This window comes from Lingula anatina, chromosome 2 (assembly GCF_051362555.1).
Source record: "Lingula anatina isolate TDL-2025a chromosome 2, LinAna3.0, whole genome shotgun sequence".
NCBI classification, from domain to species: domain Eukaryota; kingdom Metazoa; phylum Brachiopoda; class Lingulata; order Lingulida; family Lingulidae; genus Lingula; species Lingula anatina.
The window spans coordinates 11284705-11310502 of record NC_141768.1 but is presented as its reverse complement, the minus strand read 5'-3'; the positions used below and the strand labels follow the sequence as shown (position 1 = coordinate 11310502).

Genomic DNA, 25798 nt, shown 5'->3' with positions numbered 1-25798 from the left:
CCTGGCAGAGGACAGACAGTTAATTGGATGCACATTAAATCAGAGCATTTTTTGGATGCCCAGACACCATAAACAAAATTCTTGATGGGGTTTTCAAATTCAGTGCTGGATTGGTTTTTAAAAGAATTGCCAGTGCAAGTTCAAGCTGAAATTTTGTTTTTGATTATAATTTAAATACTGTAGTTAAAACATATGTGGCACTCAGCTGTACATATATTATATACTGAATGAAGATAGTTACAGGTAAGATGGGTGTAGCTTTTTTTTTTTTAATGTAAATGTCATCAAATTTAAAACTAATTTATTAACATCACAAAGAAAAATTAATAAATGGAATTAAGGCTAGAATGACAATGATAAAGGCCAATACCCAGTATATATATATATTTGTCTAAATTTCAGGGTGATATTGGGCCAGTTGGAGAGCAAGGTCTGCCTGGTCCTAAAGGAGACCGTGGTGAGTTTGGGCCCCAGGGTCTTCCAGGAGCTCGAGGCCTGCCAGGGCCACCAGGACCTCCAGGAATTACCTTGGAATCTGTAAGTATTCCACTTCACAAATATGTTGTGATAAAATCTGGAACTTAGTGTTTGAATTTTGTGAATTGATATGGCAGCTAATTTACAAAACAATATAATGCATAGAATCAAAGGATATTTGAGGAGAGTCTTTGAAACTTGGAGTAGTTAGTAGGAAATGCCAATGATTTTGGCGGTGGACCAGATGTTAGCATGGCAACTGATTGAATGGAGTTGAAACAATTTTTCAGATGACTGAATTCAATTACACAACAGGCATTCCTAGTAAGAAAAAACTCTTGCGAAAAAAATTCAATGCACAACACCTGCTTTTTTATCAGTTTTTTCAAGCAATGTTCACGCAACATTTGGTTTTGCATATATCGTTGTTTCTTGTAAGTAAAACAACTGGAGGTATTAGCTACTAGCAGGCAACTTGTGTGGCATAAAGTGAAGTAATTTATAGAAGGGAAGAGTAAAGGAAGCATACAATCACTCCTCAGTCTGCCCCCTGTAAGTCACTGGAGCAGGTTGTACAACCATTTACTATTGTGTAAGATACACTTGAAGTTTTGTGAATGTAACAGGATGGTATGCCCCATTCAGTTTCCGCTTGACGCATACTTCCCATTATTACGTAGACTTAACCTTGGGTGTTTTTTTTTTTTGCTCAAATAAAAGACCTGCTTTGTTACTACATGGTGAGACTGTGGCACTTGTAATTACAATATTTCTACAGATTGGACATCTTTCTAAACCTAGCCACAAGTTTTTTTAATCTGTCAAAAATATGCTTATGTTGCCACACATTTTAGTTTAAAAATGTCCTAAAACAAACTCAGTGAAGGAAATGCCTTAGTTTGCACCATTGCTCTTTTGGGCCAGAGGAGTATGGACTGATTATTTGCAAAGAGACGTTTAAGGCTTGTAAGCCCAGCGTATTCCTCTAGTGATTTATCATAACCCCTTCCAGTGTCTCCCAGTCCTTGATCACAGAAGGATTGGATAACTGTCTTGATCTTTATAATTTTAAAAAGAATGCTAGGACCCATGGTTAAACTTAAACTACACCAGCTTTAATAATAATGCAGCATAAGAAATCCAGCTCCTTGTTTATTTAAAAAACAATACATTGGAATTGGAACAGTGCCAAGGATGACCCTTATTGTCCCTGAAATTCTTTATAAAAGTGTGAAATGGCCAACTTGAAAACCACACTGAAATTTTATATCTGGGAAAATGAAGTCTGTCCATCTTGTTCTGGTAACAATAACTTATCATGTTTGCTTTCTGTCTGTTGACTCACCTCTCTGCTGGTCTTATTCAAGTCTACTTGTCTTGTCTTATTCAGAGGGTCTTGTTGCCGTCAAAAAAATGACAGGGCATTACTGTTCAGTTTGGATAAATAAAAATGTTATCTTTTACACATTTGATTTGGTTACTGGATTAAAGATTTGTAACTATTATATGGAATGTATCCATCTGTTTTTGAATAAATGTGGTTAATAAGTATTTATTATTAAGTATTTGAGAGAATCTTCGCATTATATTGTCTATTAAATAGGGATGTATTGAGATGCTACTAAAATGGTTATTTTTTCTTTAATTTATGTGCTCTTTTTCTTCTGTCCTCAATGGTCAACATTTTGCCATCACACAGATAAAGTTTTGCTACAATTTTTCCTTTCTTGACTCTTTCAATCCTGAGGTTTTTTCAACTGTTTTAAGTGAACCAAAGAGTAAAAAACATGGCATGCATTTCAACTCCAGATAATTTAAGGAGACATTTGCAGATAAATTTAGCTTGGCATTGCTTACCACAGCACAGTAGTTGGGGCAGACTCACTAGTAAGATTTACATCACTGATACTGTAAAAAGATTAATCATCATGGTGAATGTTTTATGAAGATTTTGTATTACCTGCCAACAGATTGTTCCCATTTTACCTCATTTTGATCAAAATTGTGCAGACGGGTCTAGAAAAAGTGAAAGTCTTGACTAATTTCAAGTATGATGAGACACAAAGAATTATGTGAAATAATGTACAGTTTTGAAAAAGATGCAGAATGGGTCATATATGATCAGCAGTCTATTGTGCTGACTATGAAAGGAAGGCAAAGAGCATATGGTGCTTTGTTAGTCTAACCAACTGCTGAGACAACTATTTGAACAATTTGCTATTGCCAGGCACTTTGTGTGAACAAACTAGAGAGCTATTCCTATTAAACCTTATAGAATCAAGTTTTTTCACTGTCTTATCCTCTAGTCTGTGGTCACCTCTTTTGTCCATGTAAACCTTTGGCCGTGTTGAGGCCAACTTGATTGCTGAAAGATTTTTCAAGACGTAGATTTATAAGGTATACAAAGTTACCCACCAAACGGATTTTTTTATTGTTCGAAATAGCTCGGTTAGGCCACACTTTTTTAATTTTATGGATGACATCCTGCGCGCGCACGGATTTTCGCCCGTTCTCCAAAAAAAAAAAAAAAAAAAAAAAAAAAAGGCCCCCCCCCCCCCCCAGCCCCCAACGAAGTCGGTTGTCGCAAACGTTGTTATTGAATTTGCAAGGAAATGAGCTTTCTGCGTATGCGTATTTTCGCCACGTGGAAATGCGGCCACTTTGCTGTCAAATTCATCTCTGGGTTACTTTCAAATTACACAACAATAAAAGTCATCAAGAGAACGGGCGCCATCGTTTTGGATTGGTATGCCATTGGTATTGGGCATGGAGATATCACCTTTTTACAATTGTGCGAAAGGCTGGCGGCGGCCGAAACATTTCTGTGACATTCTGTATAAAGCAGCACATTAATACCAGGTTTTCTGTAGCGAAAAAAGGGTCGACAAGGGCGTCGAGGTATTTGGTGGGCTGAAGGTCGGACAGGCCACCTGACAGTTTAGCTGCTTCGTGTGAGTTGAAGTTGACAAAATGGCATCGTCTGAAATGACCTTTAATAGATTTGGTAGTATTAAGCATATCTTTGCATCATTTTTTAAACTTTTCTGTGAAGTGTTCAAAATGTTTTAATATTCTGAGAATACAAATAAAGACGCACTGTTTGATTGATATTTGTTTTATTGATTGCTATACCAAATGAATGCATGAAATAACCTTAATAGATTTGGTAATATGAAGTATATCAATTCATCATTTTTTAAACATTTCTACGAAGTATTCACAATGCTTTAATATTTTGAGAGCATGGATAAAGACATATTGTTAGTTTGATACGTGTTTCTGTGGTTAAATTTGTGTTTCCAGCTGTGTACTGACAGCATTCCTTTACTTAAGCAGTTTTTTTTTTTTTTGGACTGTTTTTTTTTTTCGCCCTCTCGCACCGATTTTGGGGTACCCAGAGGATGTCATCCATAAAAATAAAAAAGTGTGGCCTTATGCCAGAAATCAGTTTATGTGAGCTGCTATTGAATTGGAGGATAGGAGTCGTGAGCTGACTATACCTGAATACTTGTTTTGTTTTTACATATATATTTATTCCTCTTCAAAATAAGTGTAAAATTAAGTGTAAAGATAAATTTTTTGCTATGTTTTATAATTACGTCATAGACTAAGTGACGATAGGGAGTCACCCAGATGACCCATTGTGAGTACTTTGATTGCGAACCGTGTGGAGGTACGGATAGAGCATAGTTCGAAATGACATCATTATTTAAGGTGGCTGGAATATAGCATCACTAAGGGCTACTAATAAATAAAAACAATGAAAGTTTATATGAAAGAAATAAGATGAGAGATGAAGAACAGGCTTAGAAAAGAAGATGAAGGGGAGGGAGAAGGTGAATAAAATGAAGCATATGACTTGCCAATCTGCTTCTTTGTAGGTACACGAAAGTTGTCTAAGGTTTGGCTATCAGGTGTCGATCATTCTTGCCGAAGGCTGGATGTGATATGACCATTGTCGCTAAGATCATGATGCATAATTGTTGGGTCACAGGTTAATTGGGATGCATAATGATTGGTCAAAGTGATGCAACAAGTGCAGTGGAGGCACAAATGGCTGTTATAACGGCGCCTGGATGGCTCCCCACTTATTATTTCGCGTCATGAATGGGATTGCGTCTAAGGCTGCAATCTTGTATATCTAGAGTAGCTGAAAATGAACTGATAATCAGTATGGCATAAGGTGGGTTATGCATTTGCTCTGGCCATTCGACAGCTAGCCCTTTTGATGGCCAAAGGTCCGTCAGGTGACTATTACCACACATTTACCATGGGATAAGAGGGCTTGGTTAATTAGCCCTTCCAACAATTATGCGGCCAGCTCAAGATCCCTCTTCCTTCCAATAAATTTATAATATAAATATAATAATATTTTATCACTCATTGTAGTCACAAGTACCACTTGGCAGGAGCACAGTTTGTGGACTCTTTCAGAATACTCCTGTCAAACTGTGGCTGTTATTCCACCAATTTGATTTGGATTGATAGTTTGTTACACACCTTTTGTGTGTTCTGTCAGATGGCAGGCATTGTGAGGGTACACTGTTTAGAATCCCCAGTCCAGTGCTTTGTATCATGACACCCAGTATATGTATCACTGGTCTGCCTTTCAAGCTCTAAATCAGTGTATTTGGTTTCATTCAAAGAACAGTTAATCACTTTCTTTATTGGCCGACACTTATTTTCTTTTTACCACAAAGTTGGTCTAAATTGGACTGTCACATTGAATTGTATTGAAAATTTCTATTTGTGAATGTTGGTGTATGTTACTTGCCAAAGCAATATTGGTATAAGATGCTCATTGAAAACAACTCTAAGTGAATATCTGCTCTTCTACTCCTATACAATAAGGTATCATAAAAATTATATTCAAAATTAAAATCAGTATAGTTTTATTTTTAATTATTCATTTATAAAACCAGTTATTCTTTTGATAACCTTCAGGTTGGTTTGACATCTTCTGGTGATGGTGATTTTGGTAGTGGTAAACCTGGCCCCACTGGCCCCCGGGGGTTCCCTGGTAACCCCGGCACCCCAGGACTACAGGGAGAACCCGGACTTATGGGTCAGAAGGGAGAAAGAGGAGAGAAAGGAGAACATGGGGTTAAAGGAGAAAGGGTAATTATATAATAGTGAAAATTAAGTTGGGACTGGCACCTAATAAAATCAACATGGGAAACAATTTAAAACTTTCAAGTTAAAACTAGTAAAATCTAATTACCAAAATGCATCGTCATTTAAGGTACAGTGTCTGGATGTTGAAAGAAAGAAAGTGAACTGCATTTAGTCCCAGCGCTCCAATGATGTTGCACCCTTATTGTACTGACTTTTGTAGGGTTTCCAGGGGGCTGACGGGCCCCAGGGTTTCAAGGGAGATATGGGTGATCCAGGCCAGCCAGGTGTCCCAGGCACACCAGGCCTTGAAGGAGAACCTGGAGTGAAAGGAGAAAAGGTAAAAACAACATGACACTTGCTCTTGAAGCTCTGCTGTCTGTTGACCACACTTAAGGCAGCAGTCTCTAATAAAAATCACTGTTAGTGTGAGTTTAATATAAACCCCTTTGTCTTAGAACTGATAACATGATTTTTTTTAAAAAAAAAAGAATATGTATATGGAGCAAGTCTAGATCTGTATAATTGTGTTCTTTTTCTGTGATAATACTGTAGTTTAAATTTATTGTATTAAGTAGTCTATCGTTTTTTTTTTAACAAGTTTAGAAATAATTAATGTTATAATTTTGTTTCTCAAATTGTAGAGATATTGAAGAAATTTCTTTATTTTATACTTTGTGTTTGGACATTCATAGTGAAGACTGAATTTAAAAAATAAAACAATTTGATTTGTGAACCACTGAGAAAAAAAACTTCACTTCCTTCACAATTATTCTATAGTCAAATTTCTGTTTTAGGGTGAAAAAGGTGAGAAGGGTGTTGGTGAGCCTGGACCCATGGGTCTTATGGGTCCTCCTGGCCCCCCAGGACCCAGGGGATTACCTGGACTGGAGACCGAGTCCAGTGGAGATATAGGACTTGGTGAAAAGGGAGATCCAGTAAGTTTAATAGATTTGTAATAGGGAATCTTTTGAAGTTCCACATTCTTGTTGAAATTAATTGAAATTAATGTTATATTATTCATATTCATATTCATATTCATGAAGCATGTTATCCTGAAAGTGAAAATTAGGAGTGGCAAAGTGAGAATGATGTTATTAATAGTCAGAAGTATTACTGATATTTGTAAATAAATTTATTTATGATTATCAGATTTAACTTAGAACAAAGTACATGTAAATCTGAATGTTTTTCCAGAGCCATCTTATAAATTAAACTACCTGTATTTCAAGTTGTTTTTGGGATGGTTCCAGTATCTATCAGTAGTTTTTAAATTAGCAACTTTGTTGATATATGTAATCAACCCCTTGGTACATATTCCTAGGGTCCCCCAGGATTGCCAGGGATCATAGGCCCCCCAGGGTATCCAGGTCTAAAAGGAGAGCCAGGGTTACCAGGGCTGGATGGCAGGGATGGGAAGGATGGAAAGCCAGGACCTCCAGGTAGCCCAGGAATGCCGGGACTTGATGTAAGCACATTTATTTATTTATTTGTACAATTTTACATTCAGTTATTTTGGATCTGGTGTGAGTGTGCAGTATGTTATTAAAAAAGAAAAGTTGAATTAAATTTCACATTTTGTTTAGAGCAAATATCAGTTGTTGACAGTTCTCAAATGCTGACAATTCTCAAATGTAGTTTTTATGCTGCCAAATTATAATCTGCTTTCTTAAACATAATTCCTAACATCATAATTTAAAAAAAATTATTTGTAGCTTTTTTATCCACCTGAATGGCAAATATAGAAAACTGTTTCAGATTTGATTCCTGTGGCCATCACTCTTCCATGAGAAACTTGAATTTACTTTCTATTTTCCATTTTATATTGTGAATGTGTCTTATTATATTGATATTATTTAAATGATATCAGCTTAATTGATCAGCACACTTCTCTACTGTTCTGGACATAACTTTAGGGTAAGCCTGGTCTACCTGGACCCCCGGGAACCCCGGGACCAAGTGTCTCAGGGTTGTCTGCACCTCCAGGAGTACCCTTTGGTTTCCGTAGAAGAGCCCCTGGAGGGATAATAAAGGATATCAAGGTTCATGTGCATATATATTACCCATTTTAATGTATATGTGTGTGAGCTGAAGTCTTTACTTTTTCTGTGTGCTGTTAACAGTACTTGGCATACAACAATGCTTTGCATGCATGAAATTTAATTCTCCTATATCCGTTTATTTCAGCTCACATTGCAATAATACTAACACATTAGTCTAACTTCTTATGATTTTCTGTTTTCTTTATTCATCACCTTTCCTGATACATTCCATTACCCCCAATGTCAAGGTTGGCAACATTCAGCTTTTGAAAATGTGTACATCTATTGTTGAACATGTTATTATACCATAATGTGTGTAGTTGTGAATAGTTAGTCATCTTGCAATGTCTTGCATATTTTTTTCTTTGAAATAAAGTTATTTGACAATGAGGTGTTTTTGAGGCGTTTCTGATGGAGAAGGACCATGCTGCCATGGTTCCCTTTGCTGTTTCTGTACTTTCTCTTGTATTGGGATTAAGAGGCGCCATTCCTTTCCCCTGAAATGTGTCTTAATACTGAAGGACAATTTGATCAGTAGTGCAAACATATCTTACCATATATGTGCTAGCTAGCCAAGTTAGGAATAGCAATGCTAACCTAAATAAATTTTTTCTTAATTAGGATTTTGCTTATTTTGTAAACTTATATGGTGCAAGGGTTTGTAAGCATTGACAAAAATAGGCTCCTCTGAAGCTGTCAAGGTTTCTAATTTAGAATGGAATAGTTCAGAATTGAACTCCAGACTCTGTGAACATATTTAGCTATACCTGCCACAGCTGCCAGATTAATTGGATTCTAAGATGTGGCAACCCAAAACCTTAGGCAACAAAAGAGAGAGAGCTGGAAAGGAAGTTGTTCATTGTTGCAATCCACCACCACATACGGCTGCCTCTACCCCATTGCCATATACAGGGACATAGTCTATACGTATGTAGGTTTTGAAGATTTACCACACTTAGTGAAAAATAATGAATATGAAATAAAGCAAAACGTGTATTATATGGTAAAAATGTACACTGCCAAAGTGTAAGCATTGCATTTTTGATAGCACCAATACTTGTCTTAAGGTCTCAATTTAGTTAGTCTGATACAACATAAGACACCTTCATTAAATTTCCCTCATTAATAATACATGTATACAGGCTTTTGATGACCATTTAAAGTGACAGTAAGTTACTGCTTCTGCCACAATAAACCCAGTTAGACTATGGTCAATTAAAATATAAATTTTATACTGTTGCAGGTTAACCCCCCCCCCCCCCCCCCCACACACACACACACACACACACACACCACAGAAATGAAAGGTTTTAATTTACCTATAAACCATGTGGTGATTGTTCATTTGTCAGTTAAACACCAGATCATGGACACACGGTGGCCTTAGAAATATATATTTCTGTTTTCATTTTAGGTTTCACTCCCAAAATCGTGCATGTGAAATTTACACAGTATCCTTTAAATACTATTTCAGTTTTTCAGTCATCAATATTGGAAGTGTGCACTTATTTCAACATGCATACATATGTTGCATATAGAGATAGATATGTGGCTGTTGCTTTTTTAGCTCTATGGCTAGTGTTATCTAGCTGTTTGCATGCATATTGCAGGGTCTAGATGGACGGCCAGGGTTGCCAGGACCCCCTGGTCCACCTGGCCAAGTGTCACAAGGATTGTCTCACAGTAATCAGTGGACTAATCAAATTGATCCTGGAGTAATAGATATCCCTTTTGGGTCACTGGTTAAGAGCCCTGAGGTAAGTCTGTTTGAAGATCATGATAATGTGAACTGAAGTTGGATATGTTGGTTTTTTGTTAATTTCTAGGGAATTGATGGTAGACCAGGTGTTCCAGGACCTCCAGGACCCCCAGGGCCCTCAATTTCAATTGTGTCTGCTACAGGAGAGGTTAATCGAATTGACCCAGATGTAATACCCATTGGACGCGGTGATCTTGTTCCTATAGTAAGTGCTTAGTGATGAGGTAGTACAAAAGGTGCGTTTTGGACACATCCTCTGCTGCACATAGGATCAATGTGGAAACAAAGCCAGAGAAGCCCACACTCCTGGGAAAGACATAGATGTTTAGATTGTGATATTTGGCATCATTTCAATGATATAAACTGCTTATTTCAGGGTTTACCTGGTCACCGTGGTAAACCAGGCAGGCCTGGTGCACATGGTCCTCCTGGACCCCCAGGTCTTCCATCTTATTATGGAGCCCATGTTGTAAGACATTGTCATGCTAGCATTAGAAAACTATATGATATATGGAGAAAGGAAGACATTTCACAGTATCATGCTCTCTTGTAGAATGGTCTGAAGATAGGAGAACCTACAAAAATTATATCTTATCTATGAATTCCTGTAGGTTGGTTGAGCAACAGATTGCCATGTAGCTGAATATTTAGAACTATCTTTGTGCAGCATTTTATGTTATGTCACTCTTTTTCTGTCCTGGTGACACCTTCACTAGTTCAAACTAATAGACAAATACTTGCCAAACTGTTGGATACTTTTTAAAAATGATGTTTAGTTCCCTAGCATACCCTAAAGGAATGAAGTCAGAACTTAAACACATACTTTATTCTGTTTCCTTTGCATTCTATTACATTTCCATTTTCCGTTAAGCACCAAAGTTCTATACTCCCTTAGATTCTTTTCCTGTAAACCTTTTGTCTATTATTGCCACTTTTAGTCTGAATGTTTGTGACTAAATGCAGACATTTCTACTATCATTAGATGATCTCATGTGGAGACCTTGTGTCTCTACAATTGTAGAATTCAATTCTCTTAAATCAACATCAGTATTGTTTTTCTTCTCTGATTCATCTTCAGTTATAACTATTAGCTGCAGTTACAAGCAAATGTTACCGCTATTATATAATTAATTAGAATTGCTTCAATATTAGAGGGAATTCAGTAGGTTGCTGAAACAGAATTAAATGCGGCATTTGTCAGTATGACTCTGTGGCTTTGGATTGCATTATTGAAAATTCTCATGATATTCCTATTAAGAGTAGATATCGGGAGTGTTCTCATAAACCATTCATACTAGCTGGATCGGTCTAACTCTGCAAGGATTCTCTCTAAATTCCATTCAGTGCAAGTGGCTTAAATGTCTGGCATGTCTACTCAAGCTGCTAGAGGATAATTAACAATGGTCAGTTACCCCCTAGATACTCAAGAGGGCGTGCCAGACAAGCTGATAACACCGAAAGCACTTTAACGAGAAGTCCTGCAGAGTTAGATCAATCCAACTAGAATGATGAGTCTATGGGAATGCACTCATATAGTGTTCTGTTGCAATGGAATCATAAAAAATCAACTTTTCTGTATTAGACATACAGGAATTATTAGTAAACTGCTAGTATGCATTTTACAGCTTGCTTAATATATGTAACTTGATATTGGCTATAATATATTCTGTAGATATGATTTATCTTATTGTTGAAAAGAAGCAATTATTATGAATTCATACTGATTGATTTGCTCAATATAGAAAGAACCTGTTTTACTGATCTAATTTGTGTTTTTATTTTAAGTATAAATTTTCTAATATCACATTTTTTAAAACTACAGTATTTTTTGTAATCATTTTAAGGATATATTTAAGATGCAGTAGTATTTGAACATTACAAAACTAGTTATATATTGGCATTTATACTTTAAAAGGTCCGTTAACATATCCAAAGTTTGTTTTATTTATTTTCTTGAAATTGGATATTTTTAATCTTAAAATTTGACTTTCCATTCCAGAAAGGAGAGAAAGGAGACCCAGGAAGACCTGGAATTCCAGGATTCTGTCATGCCTCAGAGTGTCAAGGTCTCCCCGGAGAGCCAGGAAGACCAGGAGAACCTGGACCAATGGGAGAAATTGGCATGCCAGGGTTCCCTGTGAGTTCAGTGGTTAAATATTTTGATGTAAAAATTTCAGTTAAAAAATTGATTTAAAGATGATTCAATCTTTAAGAAATCAGTCAATCATTGGGATTGCGGTCCATATGCATTTAGCCTTGTTTTATTGCTAGAATTGGCTGAATATAAAGAATTTAGCTTGGGGTTGGCAACTTTATAGGTTAGCGCATATTGCAATGTTTTTGATTAGAGACTTACGTTATGTAAGGAATAAGTATAATGTGTCATAAATATGAGATGATAAGTCTAATTGCCTTTGCAACAGTGCAGGTTCTGTCAAAATTAGCTTTAGAGGCACTATCTGGATATTTATATTTATTGGTTGTTACTCCCGTTTTATGTGTACACTGAATAAAATTGCTGAAAAATTAATTCATCATTTTCTTTCTCCCTAGGGATTAAGGGGAGCCCCTGGAGTGGGTGTTCCTGGCCCCAAAGGAGACCAAGGTGCCCCTGGGATGAAGGGAGAACCAGGTCTCCCAGGAAGAGTGGAGTATGTGGGCAATAATGGGGTAAGTTGAGAAACATCTGGATAATAATGGGTAAATTAGTATATTGTGGGAGTAGTGTCTTCTTAGATATTACCCAGATGCTGTGAAGATATCTAATATTCAGCTAGCTTTCCTTTTATCCATTTAATCCATAAGAATATTTCTCTTTATGTACTTAAGTTTACCTTATTTTTTCAGGCTGATGGCAGTCCAGTGACAGTAGTTGGCCCTCCAGGACCTAAAGGTGATGCAGGAGACATGGGACCAAATGGGTTGCCAGGCTTTCCAGGTAAAAAGGTTTTCTCTTATATTTGGCTGCCCAGAAGAAAGAAGAATAGCCACTGAATTGTTTTTATTAAGAGTCCAAAAGTTAACATGTAAACTGTTGAGCCAAGGTGACATGTACCAGTACATGAGATTAAGATGTCGATTTTGTATCTATTAATGTACCTTTGAGTGTATAACATCCAGTGATGTCTACTTGATGTAGGTAAGCCAGGTAGAGAGGGTCCAGCTGGTCCTATAGGACCCCCAGGGCTACCAGGTTCCCCAGGGCTACCAGGACAAGATGGATACCCTGGCAAGACAGGGAAACAGGTACCATGATTATTAACAATTGAGCCAAGTAAAGGACATCACCCAACGCTTACATGAGAAGCATGAATCAAATCTTTTCTTTTTATTCAGTAGCAAAATAATATAAAATTTTACAATTTTTTGTTTATGACACACACACACACACACACACACACACACACACACACACACACACACACACACACACACACACACACACACACACACACACACACACACACACACACACACTTGCACTCTCTCTCTCTCACATTACAAAAAAGGTTGAACAATTACAGTAGTTCATGAATCAATTCTTGCCACTCTTCTATTTGCACGTGTTTATATTAGATGACATTGCACCTATTTATTACATGTTGCATACATTGGTCAGTGGTATCTTTTTAGAATCTGTTCCCTTTTTCATATTCATGACCACTTAATAAGTTGTGGTATTTGTGTATTTCAGGGTCCTAAAGGTGAAAAGGGAGACCGTGGTCTACGGGGCCCCCCTGGGGTTGTGACCACTGTGGATGGGGAGACTCTGACAGGTGGGGTGCCGGGACCAGAGGGTCCACCAGGAGAAAGGGTAAGCTTGCAGACAATAGCTGAGAATGGCTTCACACTGTAGCACTTATGGAATATTTTGTGGATTTTGATGAGTTCATGCATACTGCTTATTTGATAAAAAAATATTTCACCTTGTGTTTTAAACAAACTTCATCTTGAAGGTACACTGTATGCATTTGAAAATTTCCCAAAATCATAGTTTCTGTGTCTATACTTATCCTGCGAATGTACTAATATTTACCAGTTCAGACTTTAAAAAACTCAAGTAAAAGTACCTTGCATCAATAGTTCTATCTGAAAGTTGCATGGCACTCTGAATGACAGGCTATTTAGAAACAAATCACTAAATTAAAAGAGAATACGTAGAACATCTAATACAAGTGCAAGGATGGGTTGAGCAATGATTCACAAGTAGGGAATTTTTTTTTTCTTTTTTTTTTACCAAGGAAAATTCATTTTAACAGGTAAATCCAGTATAGAGTTCCCTTAATGATATACCATAAATGCCATGAATTATTTTTTGTCTAGGGCCCACCTGGTCCACCAGGGGAAAGAGTCATTGGACCACCAGGTTTACCTGGACCCCCTGGAGTTGGAATAGTTGGCCCCCCAGGACCACCAGGAGTGGGGTTGCCTGGACCCCCTGGCCCACCTGGAGACCCTGGAAATGGTATTCTTCTTGGAGAAGCAGGCAAACCTCAGGAAGCCACCACAGGGGTAAGTTTCAGCCAGATTGTGCCTGTAACTGGGCCCTTTAATCCTCAACCAATGAAAGGGCAGAGGATGTTATAATAATGGGGCATTCACTTTTTTCCCCCCTAACTCCTGAAAAAATTTGAGAGCAAAAAGTGTGAAACACACCTCATATAGGATGAATTTAGGGTGAGTGAAATTGAGTGAAAATAAAATTAATTTGTTTCAAAGTGGCATGATTGATCTCTAACAGAAAACACCAATTTAAATGGTTTTGACTTGCACACACTTTCACTAACTACATCAATGAGGGATGCGAATGGAGGTTACAAATTATCTGAAATAGTGGGAAATGGGTTAACAATAGTTGCTAATTTCTTTGATTAAAATTTTATTTAATTCTGATTAGTAGTGACAGCTTTATGTTTATTATTTGTATATGTCTTTAGTATTCATAATAAGAAGATACATCTAACACATTAATTTGTAGTTTTCTTTGCCTAATGCAGTAGTTTTTTTAAAAAATTATTATGTTCACTTAATTACATGTAATCAACTGTATGTTAGCATGGATGAAATGTTAGTAATCAATATTAAAATTTTGCTTTTCTTCAGCTGTACCCTTTGAAGGTAATTTATAATTATTAATAACAGTAGGTCTGGAAATTTAAAAAATGCCTATACTTTAAATTTTGCCTGACTTTCCTGCCTATATTGTCACCTGTCATGAAAAGCTTTGAAATAATTGTACATTTATTATTATTATTATTATTATTGGAATATATTTATTGCACTGCAAGATGTTTACAGCTGACATAAAGAATGTGTATTCAAGTCTAACATCACTGCTGTCTGAATTTTCCAATTTAATCCTTGAATCTCAGAAATATCACTTCACAGCACTGAACAAAGTTTTATATATATATATATATATATATATATATATATATATATATATATATATATATATATATATATATATATATATATATATGGATACTTAAGATGCAAAAATTATTGAAATTCTTCACACGCATAGGAGAGATCAAAGCTTGACATGATTTATTTTCTCAAATTTATGCTTTTTTTCAAATCTTGAAGTTTGCTCTTTAGAAAATTTTCCTGTTACCTGGAGTCTCTGTAGACTATTTTCACATAAAATCCATGTCAGAGAGGCAGCTGATTGCTTGTTGCCAAGGTGAAGGGTATAGCATGATTCAGATTTCTTCTAGACTTTCCATCTCATGACTACAACCATGTGTATGTGTCTTGTTTGTCCTACCTATGTATTGTGCTGTCTTTCTTGTTTTTGAGTGATGTCATGTTACCTGTTTTAACTAAGTTGTTCTGTCAGTTTGTCTAAATATGTTTTTAAAATATATATTTTGTGCTTTTTTATTCACAAAACTTATTAATACAAAAAATAGGAAAGAGACATTTTAGAATCCTGAAGAATACAGATAGGAGAAGGCTTTCTTAAATTTTTTTACATTGTTCCGTTTGCTTCTACCCAGGGGATGCTATTTCCGTATTCCATATTATTCTTTGGAGAAAAAAAAACTAGCGTCATGATTAAATTGTTACAGCATGTATGAACTTATGCTTGATTCCATCTCTTAATTTACCTTTTTTTTATGGGAATTATGTGGAAGTTTGATGTCCACATAGAAAAGAATCACAGCTATTTGCATGGTCACAGAATGGCATGCTTCAAATGGCTTTGATTACAGTAAGATTGTTTCTCCAACTTTAATTGAAAATCCATATTTTCTTATTCTAAATGAAAAGACCCACACACCCTTGTTGTAAGACCAAGAAGCCATTTTTCCTGCTTTTTCTCACAACCCAAGTCATGTCTGAGATTTTTAAAAAGTGGTACTGTAACAGCATAATTGTGGTGTTGATTAGTCAACATGGCATTAATGCAAGTTAACTCTTTAAGACAAACAGACTTTCAATGTTTTGATACATTCAGAATGGGCAGAAGCAAAAATATAAAAATGAAATAAAATAGAAGTAAAGAAAAAATAATGCGTAGCTATACATGCTTAATTCTTAAATTTCTAATTTTTTAATGTGAAATTTATGGCTGTGTGTGCTTTTTATGTGTATTTATTGCACATCACTGCCCACTGGCTGTACTAGGATATGTGTTGTCTGTCTCTGGTGGAAGTCAAATATAATGCTACTGTAAGGCTTTTTTCAATTCTGATGGTATTTTTGAAACAGTAATCATAATTTGGGACGTTAAATCAGATATCACAGCTGACAGAAGTATCCCTGAAGCAGGTTCGGTAGAAACCTCTTAAAGTTCTTGTATTAACACATCTTTAACGTATTTTTGGCAATATTCAAACATTAGTTGTTCTGTACGTATGCTATTAGAAGTAAAGTTTTCCTATTCTCCCATAATACTGCAGAATTTTCATGTTCTCTACAAGTCTACCTGCATTTTTTGGGGGTAGGGGGGCTGACTGTTTAATGTTCTTGGATGTTTTAGTTGTCACCTTTTTATAGTGGTGTAGTTTGATTAAACGAAAAAAGATTTAGGATGATGTAAATTGATGTTTTTCTAGAAAGTTTTTCTTTGACCTAATTCTTTAATTTTCCCTGTACTAATATTTCTAGGCAGTGACTGTGGAGGACAAGTCTGAGCTGCACCAGCTCTCTAATGGTGTCCCAGTGGGCTCCCTGGTCTATGTGATGGTGGAAGAGAAACTCTACCTCAGAGTGGGGCAGGGATGGCAGGCTGTCAATGTAAGCCAAACACTTACGTCATTTCAGGTTAATAACTTGATGAAAAAGTTAACAAATATTAGAAAAAAGTTTAGATTTGATATCCAGAAATGCCCAATATAATTAAAAATTAACTTTAAACTATTCCGTGGTATTTCCTCTGGTATCTAAAATTTCATTGTGCTAGAGGTAATGTTATGAAGTTGTATTAAGTGAAAATTTGTTTACTTGAATTATATCTATGAAAAGTTTTAGTCTGATGCTCAACTGTTCAGAAGTTCACATATTTTGGTTCAGACACTGCTAAAAAATACAATTCAAGCACTTTGTAATCATTGTAAAATAATGATGTTACGATATATTTTTAACATGGCTAATTTTTATATACAAGAAAAAATCTCCTTATGAGGCAAAATTTGCAGGTTTGCTATACATTTAACATCAGTGAAAATGTAATGTTACCCTAATTCTTTACAGCTTGGTTATTTAGAGGAAATTCCAGAACCAACACCACCTGTGAGTAGTATTTTCATTCAAGTCGTGACTAAATTGAATGATCATCTCATGATGTAAAATACTAATTGTACCACCAGCGTTAGCGCTGGCGGTACACATGGTTTCGGTCCCGTCCGGATCGTTCCGCCGGACGGCTACCGTTACCGCTTCTCCTCCTAGACGGTAAGGGCCCCCGTACCCATCTCATGGATTTAGGTCACCTATAATCTCAACTCGTTCCACGTAAAATTTGGGCTTTGTCGGTATTGGGGTCTGGGTGTGGCACTCATTACAATGCACCCTTGTCTAAAAATGGCAAAATTAAATGCTAATTATCTACCCTACGGAAGGAGTTATGGGAAAAATTTCTATAGACGGCTTTCCAAAAGTCATATGTGTAGATTTCAACTATACCCTTGGATTTGACCTTTGACCTTTACTTCAAGGTCAAATGGGCCAAAATTTTCAAAAAAATGAAATTTTTTACGAAAAAAAATTTTTTTGCCCTGTTTTTCAGACACTACACAGACTTAACCAATAATATTATTGGAAAGTGTTACCCTTCAGGTCATCTTTCATCTCCATGAATTTGGGGTCAATCGGTGCATTTTCACGGGAGTAGCGGCCATAAGATACCGAAACTGAAAACTGTCTCTAATTCGGGAACCGTTAATGCTAGAGACCCATTCTTTTTTGCATTTTGTAGAGCATGTAAAGCCCAACACTGGAGGTGGTCTCGGTTTTTTTGTATTCCATACGGTTTTTGAGTTACGCTGTATCAAAAAGTACATATTGGTGGTAAAAGCAAAATGTGCAGTACGGTAATGGATAATAAATTTTGAACTCTGGAAAAATAAAACATAAGGCTTGGAAAAGCAGACAACTTGTGTTCAAAAATGACATTATTTCATCAAATTTGAACTTCTGAAACTTCAGAGCACCTCCCATTTCAAGAATTTTGACCAAAATGACATTTTCTTTATTTTAATTAATTTTTTCTGTACGAAATTTAAGGCACATTATGGTAACTCCAAAATTATAACATTTAGTCCCTTATATCTCCAAAACTGGCAGAGATAGGTCCATAGTTACTATTGAAGTTGAATAGGAAGTCATATACTGGCTATCTCTCTGTGACCTTAAAATTGACCTTTGACCTACTTTTCACCATGAACTGAACTTTGCAAATTTTGCTTCCCTTTTATCTCCAAAACTGGCAGAGATAGGTCCATAGTTACTATTGAACTTGAATAGGAAGTCATATACTGGCAATCTAAATGTGATCTTAAAATTGACGTTTGACCTACTTTTCACCATGAACTGAACTTTGCAAATTTTGCTTCCCTTTTATCTCCAAAACTGGCAGAGATAGGTCCGTAGTTACTATTGAACTTGAATAGAAAGTCATATACTGGCAATCTAAATGTGACCTTGAAATTGACCTTTGACCTACTTTTCACCATGAATTGAACTTTGCAAATTTTGCTTTCCTTTTATCTCCAAAACTGGCAGAGATAGGTCCGTAGTTACTATTGCACTTGAATAGGAAGTCATATACTGGCAATCTATATGTGACCTTAAAATTGACCTTTGACCTACTTTTCACCATGAATTGAACTTTGCAAATTTTGCTTTCCTTTTATCTCCAAAACTGGCAGAGATAGGTCCATAGTTACTATTGAACTTGAATAGGAAGTCATATACTGGCAATCTATATGTGATCTTAAAATTGACCTTTGACCTACTTTTCACCATGAACTGAACTTTGCAAATTTTGCTTCCCTTTTATCTCCAAAACTGGCAGAGATAGGTCCATAGTTACTATTGAACTTGAATAGAAAGTCATATACTGGCAATCTAAATGTGACCTTGAAATTGACCTTTGACCTACTTTTCACCATGAATTGAACTTTGCAAATTTTGCTTTCCTTTTATCTCCAAAACTGGCAGAGATAGGTCCGTAGTTACTATTGAACCCGTATAGGAAGTCATATACTGGCAATCTATATGTGACCTTAATATTGACCTTTGACCTACTTTTCACCATGAATTGAACTTTGCAAATTTTGCTTTCCTTTTATCTCCAAAACTGGCAGAGATAGGTCCATAGTTACTATTGAAGTTGAATAGGAAGTCATATACTGGCTATCTTTCTGTGACCTTAAAATTGACCTTTGACCTACTTTTCACCATGAACTGAACTTTGCAAATTTTGCTTTCCTTTTATCTCCAAAACTGGCAGAGATAGGTCCATAGTTACTATTGAACTTGAATAGAAAGTCATATACTGGCAATCTAAATGTGACCTTGAAATTGACCTTTGACCTACTTTTCACCATGAATTGAACTTTGCAAATTTTGCTTTCCTTTTATCTCCAAAACTGGCAGAGATAGGTCCGTAGTTACTATTGAACTTGAATAGGAAGTCATATACTGGCAATCTAAATGTGACCTTAAAATTGACCTTTGACCTACTTTTCACCATGAACTGAACTTTGCAAATTTTGCTTTCCTTTTGTCTCCAAAACTGGCAGAGATAGGTCCATAGTTACTCTTGAACTTGAATAGGAAGTCATATACTGGCAATTTACTGTGACCTTGAAATTGACCCTTGACCTATCTTACATCTTACGAAGAACTTAAATTTGATTGTACCATATATATTTTTTGCAAAAGTTTAAAAATTCTTGTTGATTGCATTTTTACAGCTTGTCAAGCACAAAACTGGTGGCTGTGTCCCTTATTTTGTGTATGTGGGGGTCTATACGAATGCGCTTGCTCCAGCTGGTGGTACAATATTCGGAGGCGGTATCGCCTCTCTGATCCTCTAGTTTATATGTGAAAAAAACAAATAATGAAATAAGGGAAAATGCTTATAATAGGAATAAGACCGAATAATTGAATTTTGTTACACTCTTTTTGTCACTGTAGTTACAAGAAAGTAGATATATTGATGAACTATTATAATGTACCACAGTAATTAATGGCATTACCTTGTGTTTCTTCAGCCCACCACCACCTCAGCTCCCTTGATCCCTCCTCCCACAGGGACAGAGGTTGTACTAGGACCAAGGGTAAGGGGCACTTGCTTTGTCAGACATTGAACAGTGAAATGATGATGATACAGAATTTTGAAAGAATTACTGATAGGGCATGTGAAGAACATGAAATTTGTTTAATATTTGTACTTACTGGACCTAAAACAGAGTTCGATACAACAGCAAAAAAAAAAAAAAAAAAAAAAAAAAAAAAAAAAAAAAAAAAAAAAAAAAAATGTTGTTGTTTTATTATATGTTTCATGAATTTGAAATTATTCTGATGATTTTCCTTCCATTCAGCTCCATCTGATAGCAGCCAACAAGCCCCTGTCTGGCGCCATGCATGGCATCAGTGGAGCAGACTATCAGTGTTATCGCCAGGCTAAGGACGCTGGCATGGAGGGTACCTTCAGGGCCTTCCTCTCCTCCAGGGTGCAGAATTTAGACAGTGTGGTGTTTGTCAAGGACAGATCCGTGCCAATTGTCAACTCAAAGGTAAGCAGTTGGCTGGTTCATGACAAAGTTTATGTCATTGTGGCTGTAGTCCTATTTACACACCCTGAGCTTCAGAGCTAACTTGACACTAACCTCTTCACTGTAGCCTATCTTCATCGTGTCAAGTAACCTCTGACCAGATTCGATTGCCTCCGCCGCCCGCCAATCAAATTTAAAAGCCCGCACTCAATGACTCATTAAACGATCTAGCCAATGAACGCGAACGAGTCAAAGCGCGCTTTGTTCAAATCCGGACCAATCAAAGATAAGGCTGAATAGGGACTTGCCGTAACCTGTGGGCAGCACGCAAATTACATCGTCTCTCAGTAGATAATGATGCAGGGCCTCAAACTGCTAGACCCTATGGTTTCAATTCCGATTTACTCATATTTTTCAAAGAATCAAGAGATAACTTAACACATTCTTTTTCGTAGTCACTCGCCTTGCTTTCTTTGTGTACGGTAATACACTCGGAACTACTCGGATGTCTCCGCACTCGACAATAACTATGTTGTTAGTATGGAGCTTGCGGAATCAGCCGAGGATTGCCGATTGACGGTTAACCAATCAGCGTTTTCACCAAACTTTGGTGAAAAATTTTGAAACATGGATTTGATTGGCTTATATAAACTAGGTCAAACTATTTTCGTCAGAGGTTACTTGACACGATGGAGATAGGCTACAGTGAAAAGGTTAGTGTCAAGTTACCTCTGAAGCTCAGGGTGTATTTACAGGAAATATCACAAAAGATTGATAGGTTTCTTTACAATATTTTATTTAAATCAGCCTTCTTAATGTAATTGTTAATGAACCCATTTATAGTACTTTACACTGTTTCTCTACTCCCCTTCTAATCACTTAGTCAATTTCAATATATATAAACAATTGGTAAAAAATATTTGTATATTAATTAGTTTTGGTACAGTGCATCAATGCTTTCCATTGTAGGACCAGCTGCTGTTTAAATCATGGGATGATATATTCAAAGGGGTATCATTCAATAATAGAATACCCATATTGTCATTTGATGGGAAGGATGTCATGTATGATCCAAAGTGGTAAGTCTTCTGTTTCATTATTCATTCACATTACCAATTGCAAATCAGTTAGGTTCTGTTTTAATTATGTATATATATATACCAAAAGATGCTTTCTTAAAATTGTTATGTCAGCAGGTTCCGCAAGTATTGTGAAAATAGTTCAGGGTGTTTTAAATAATAATAATAATAATAATAATAATAATAATAATAATAATAAAAGAAAACTAGATAGAGTTTCTGCTATTTCCCAGGCCCCAAAAGTACATTTGGCATGGTGCTGACTCCACGGGGCAGCGTATGATGGATGCTTACTGTGATGCTTGGGACACATCTAAGACAGAAATGACAGGCATGGCCAGCTCTCTTAGATCAAACCATTTACTAGACCAGGAAAAATATGCCTGCAGCAACTCCTTTGTTGTGTTATGCGTGGAAATCACACACCGCAGGAATGTGAGGAAGTAGGAGTTAGTAGCCATTTTGGTGCGAGATTCTTGGGACAGCACCACGTCGAAGCTGTCATAGTTCTGGTGAATAGTGTATACAATAATTAACAAACTCATCTGGATACAAAAGCTCAAAGTGAATTTAACCAGTATATACAGGAAGGTGTTTGATACACTGTTGAAATGCATTTATTAATAATATATAATTGTTATATCTTTGCCTTTACCAAAATGTTTTTATATAGGTTTTGATAATTTCATATGATATAAGGCCTGTCTGACTTAATGAGAGCAACTTTATGGAAAATTATTATCTTGCTTTATGCAAATTAGAAAATGTGGTGGTTTGAATATTTAGTATTCAGCAGATGAGATGTGGTGCAAAATCTGGATATGGAACTTAGAAAACGTTATTTAATACTCAGTGAAAAGCATGCTTCAGCATCTTCCAAAGATTGTTATTACTCATTTCTATGACAACATTAACAGTGACAGTAAAATCAGCCAGATTTTGGTTGGGTGACAAGTGAAACAAAGATGAAATTGTATGAGGTTTGGTGACAAGTGAAACAAAGATGAAATTGTATGAGGTTTGGGGGCAAGTGAAACAAAGATGGAATTGTCCAAAACACTGTAATGCAGCTTTAATTATGTTGCCTTTGTATTAGTTTAACAGATATTACAATGATATTCATAGGTGATTAAATTAATCTGCTCTTTTTGCATATAAAACCCTAGCTTTCTTGCCTATGTCACTAGTGTCATTATTACTGAAGATGAAAGCAATGATTAAATATATCTAAATCCTGTATATTGTCTTCTATAAATGGCAGAGCATTTTAAACAATGCAATTTATTGTATACCAATATTTATAATGCTGCACAAGCTTTTTAGAGATTTATACTTCATAGTATAGGGTTAGCCTTTGTAATGATTTGAATGTTTTACTTTGCTTTTTGCATATAGCAGCTGAACATTAACTTGTATATTTGCAGTTTATTTTGCCCATGCTTAAATTGTGTAAATATTTATATATAAATATATATATATATATATTAGAAATGATTAGTTTTTAAGTCTACTTACATTTGAAAGATTAGCTTATACATATATGTATAATTGTACAGTGGTATTATTTATTCTCTCTAGGCTATTGACTTATGAAGCAGTTCTGTTTCCCTTGGAAATTGTATCCCTGGCTATTACATAGAGATTAAAGTCTTCCCAATTTATCTGGATATTTAGGGGTAGTATTTATGCCCTCTAGACCCCCCCTTCCCATATAGAGCTGTGTGCCTTTGGTGCTTCCATTTTCCGAATTTTTTAAGGTCCAGTTTCAATACAGTATACAATGAATACAGTATAGATTCTCATTCTTTGAACAAAACAGTTATAATAAGTGACAATGTATCTTCTACCTCTAATTACTTCAGCTGCCTCTTGCTGTGTAAATGTTTGGCATTTTGTCAGTTATTGCATTGTATGCTGCAACAATTGTGCTGTGGATAGCAGGGATTTTTAAAGCTAAGAAAATGACTTGGTGCTAGATTTGATTTCATACCTCCTCATTACAAACTGCTTGTTTTCCTCAAGTTATGGCATATGTAGGTATTCTCTTCATGATACTAGAATGTTACATTTTGGTTGAATCTTGAAATAATCGATGAAAAAAAATCACATTATTATTAATGGGCCATTGCACAAAAAGTGAACATTAGAGTTGTGTCAGTGAAGCACACATTTTGTTAAATGATTAAGTGATTTTGACTTGACCATAAATTTCCCTGTTTTATGGTGTAGTGCACTCCAATATTGCCAGAAATCAACAGTAATTTAAAAAAAGAGAAATCAGTTGTGCAAATATTACACAAAATGTGTGCAGTACTGACATGGCACTTTCTTGTGGAATGAACTTTATCAAATGTTGTCTTGAGTTTTGGTTATAAAATTCAGCTACTCTTACATTTTTTGAAGCATTAATGTATGAATGATGTCTCAACTTGAGAGATTTCCCACAATAATGTATGTGTTCATGTAAATACTTTGCCTAATGCAGTGCCTGACAGTTTTTTAAGTTGGGACTACTGGTCAGGTTACATTGAAGTTATATTGAGGTTATTGTGTTTAGCCAACTGTCTTTCTGCAAAGAAAACCTGCTGCAACACTGACCATGTATAGGTATTGTATTCTTGTTGTATTTGTTGCAAAACATAATCAAATTATGATAGCATTTCATATCTGCATGTTATGTAATTTTTCTGCAAGCTTAGAGCAAGTGAAATCCGTAGCTTTATTTTGCATTGAATGTAGGAGCATTATAGAATACAGATACACTGATCAAATTAATATCTCTTTTCACTTGCTTCGACAATCTAAATTCAAACACCGAAGTCTTGAGCTTTGTCTGAAAGACGACATTGATACTTTGCATCACATTATTCTCTTAGTTCATTATTATTTTTCTTGGCGAACGCTTTTTAATTCTATGGAAATGGTGTGCATTATAAATATAGAAGAGATCGTTTACAGTTATAGCACTGCTGCAGTCTTTAAAATCATGTATAATAATTCATGTCAGATTTTGCCAATAAAACTTTTTACAGTTTTTAATCCAAGTTCATTAAGATCTTGCAAACCATGGTGCTTCTTACTTCATTTCTATCTGCTCCTCTTTATGATTTGTTTATTTGATGATGAATGGATAATAATAACTAACGTTGGTGTGATCTAGTGTCCAACCTTTCAATGTTTTATCATGAAGAAAATCATTCGTAGTACATCTAACTCCCACGTACACCCCCCTCCCCCGCGAACTTATAACCTGATTTTAGTGTGCATCAACTTTATATAATACATATCAGAATACATAACTAGGAGTGCTTACATGAACTTCCATGCTGATTTACATGGCAATTTGCAAATTTACATAATATCTTTGTTCCGCCATTTTGGTCAAGCATCCCCACGTCATTGACGTCGACGTCAATCACTGTGACGTAAAGTAACGGTTGTATCCAACGTCAGCAGCAACCAACCACAACAACGGCCCCGTGGGACTTATTTCTCAGCAAAAACAGCAACTTACACTTTGATATTTATATCCCAGAGAGGTACGTCGCCATTTTAATATACATATTTGCCGTTCACGACTGTTCGATTTTCCGTTTTTTTTTTTCGTATTGAAACATGAAGGCCGTCATTCTTCGGTCTGTGAATCTTGGAATACAAATATCCCGCTAAAGAGTTTTTTCTCGTCAGTAGTGTATATAGATACACGCTGCACCAAATAAGGTATATTGAGCCAGTAATGATTGAGAAATTCCATAATTAATTTACGTATGAGTCCTGCCAACAGGGCTTTGAGTATGATACAAATATTTTAGATGAAACTTATTGAATACTTAACTGTTGGCGTAGTTTGAAATTCGGTTGATTCGAAGAACGTATAAGATGGGACCTCTTCTTTATTCAACTCTACTATAAACTTACTGTGCTACAACATTTGTACAGTCAGATCTGTTTAAGACAAGAAAGTGACTTTCTGCTGCAGTTGATTATTTTACCTCTTACTTCAAAATACTAGTACATGTATTTGTTTTCCTCAAATAATGACAGATGTACTGGAGAGCCTTGCTGAAATTTGGTTACATAATTTTTTTTATTTCAGAG

At 35.9% G+C, this 25798-nt stretch overlaps 1 protein-coding gene across 6 annotated transcripts in view; it reads left to right on the top strand.

Annotated features, from left to right (window-relative positions):
* Positions 1–24739, top strand: part of LOC106171914 (uncharacterized) — a 69543-nt gene extending 44804 nt beyond the window's left edge. For 2 of the 6 annotated variants that reach the window (XM_087003651.1, XM_013552440.2), the window contains 19 exons: positions 403–537; positions 5422–5595; positions 5813–5929; positions 6387–6527; positions 6914–7057; positions 9242–9388; positions 11390–11527; positions 11944–12060; positions 12238–12328; positions 12530–12636; positions 13085–13204; positions 13714–13902; positions 14494–14508; positions 16507–16635; positions 17092–17130; positions 20118–20183; positions 20448–20642; positions 21591–21700; positions 21934–24739. In XM_087003651.1, the coding sequence (XP_086859777.1) occupies positions 403–537; positions 5422–5595; positions 5813–5929; positions 6387–6527; positions 6914–7057; positions 9242–9388; positions 11390–11527; positions 11944–12060; positions 12238–12328; positions 12530–12636; positions 13085–13204; positions 13714–13902; positions 14494–14508; positions 16507–16635; positions 17092–17130; positions 20118–20183; positions 20448–20642; positions 21591–21700; positions 21934–22147 (2388 nt within the window). In that variant the 3' untranslated portion in view covers positions 22148–24739. Of the gene's footprint in view, positions 1–402; positions 538–5421; positions 5596–5812; positions 5930–6386; positions 6528–6913; positions 7058–7505; positions 7632–9241; positions 9389–9457; positions 9596–11389; positions 11528–11943; positions 12061–12237; positions 12329–12529; positions 12637–13084; positions 13205–13713; positions 13903–14493; positions 14509–16506; positions 16636–17091; positions 17131–20117; positions 20184–20447; positions 20643–21590; positions 21701–21933 lie in introns of all 6 variants that reach the window. The other 4 variants (XR_015332735.1, XM_087003652.1, XM_087003654.1 and 1 more) reach the window with 4 other exon arrangements.
* The last annotated feature ends 1059 nt before the right edge of the window (positions 24740–25798 follow it).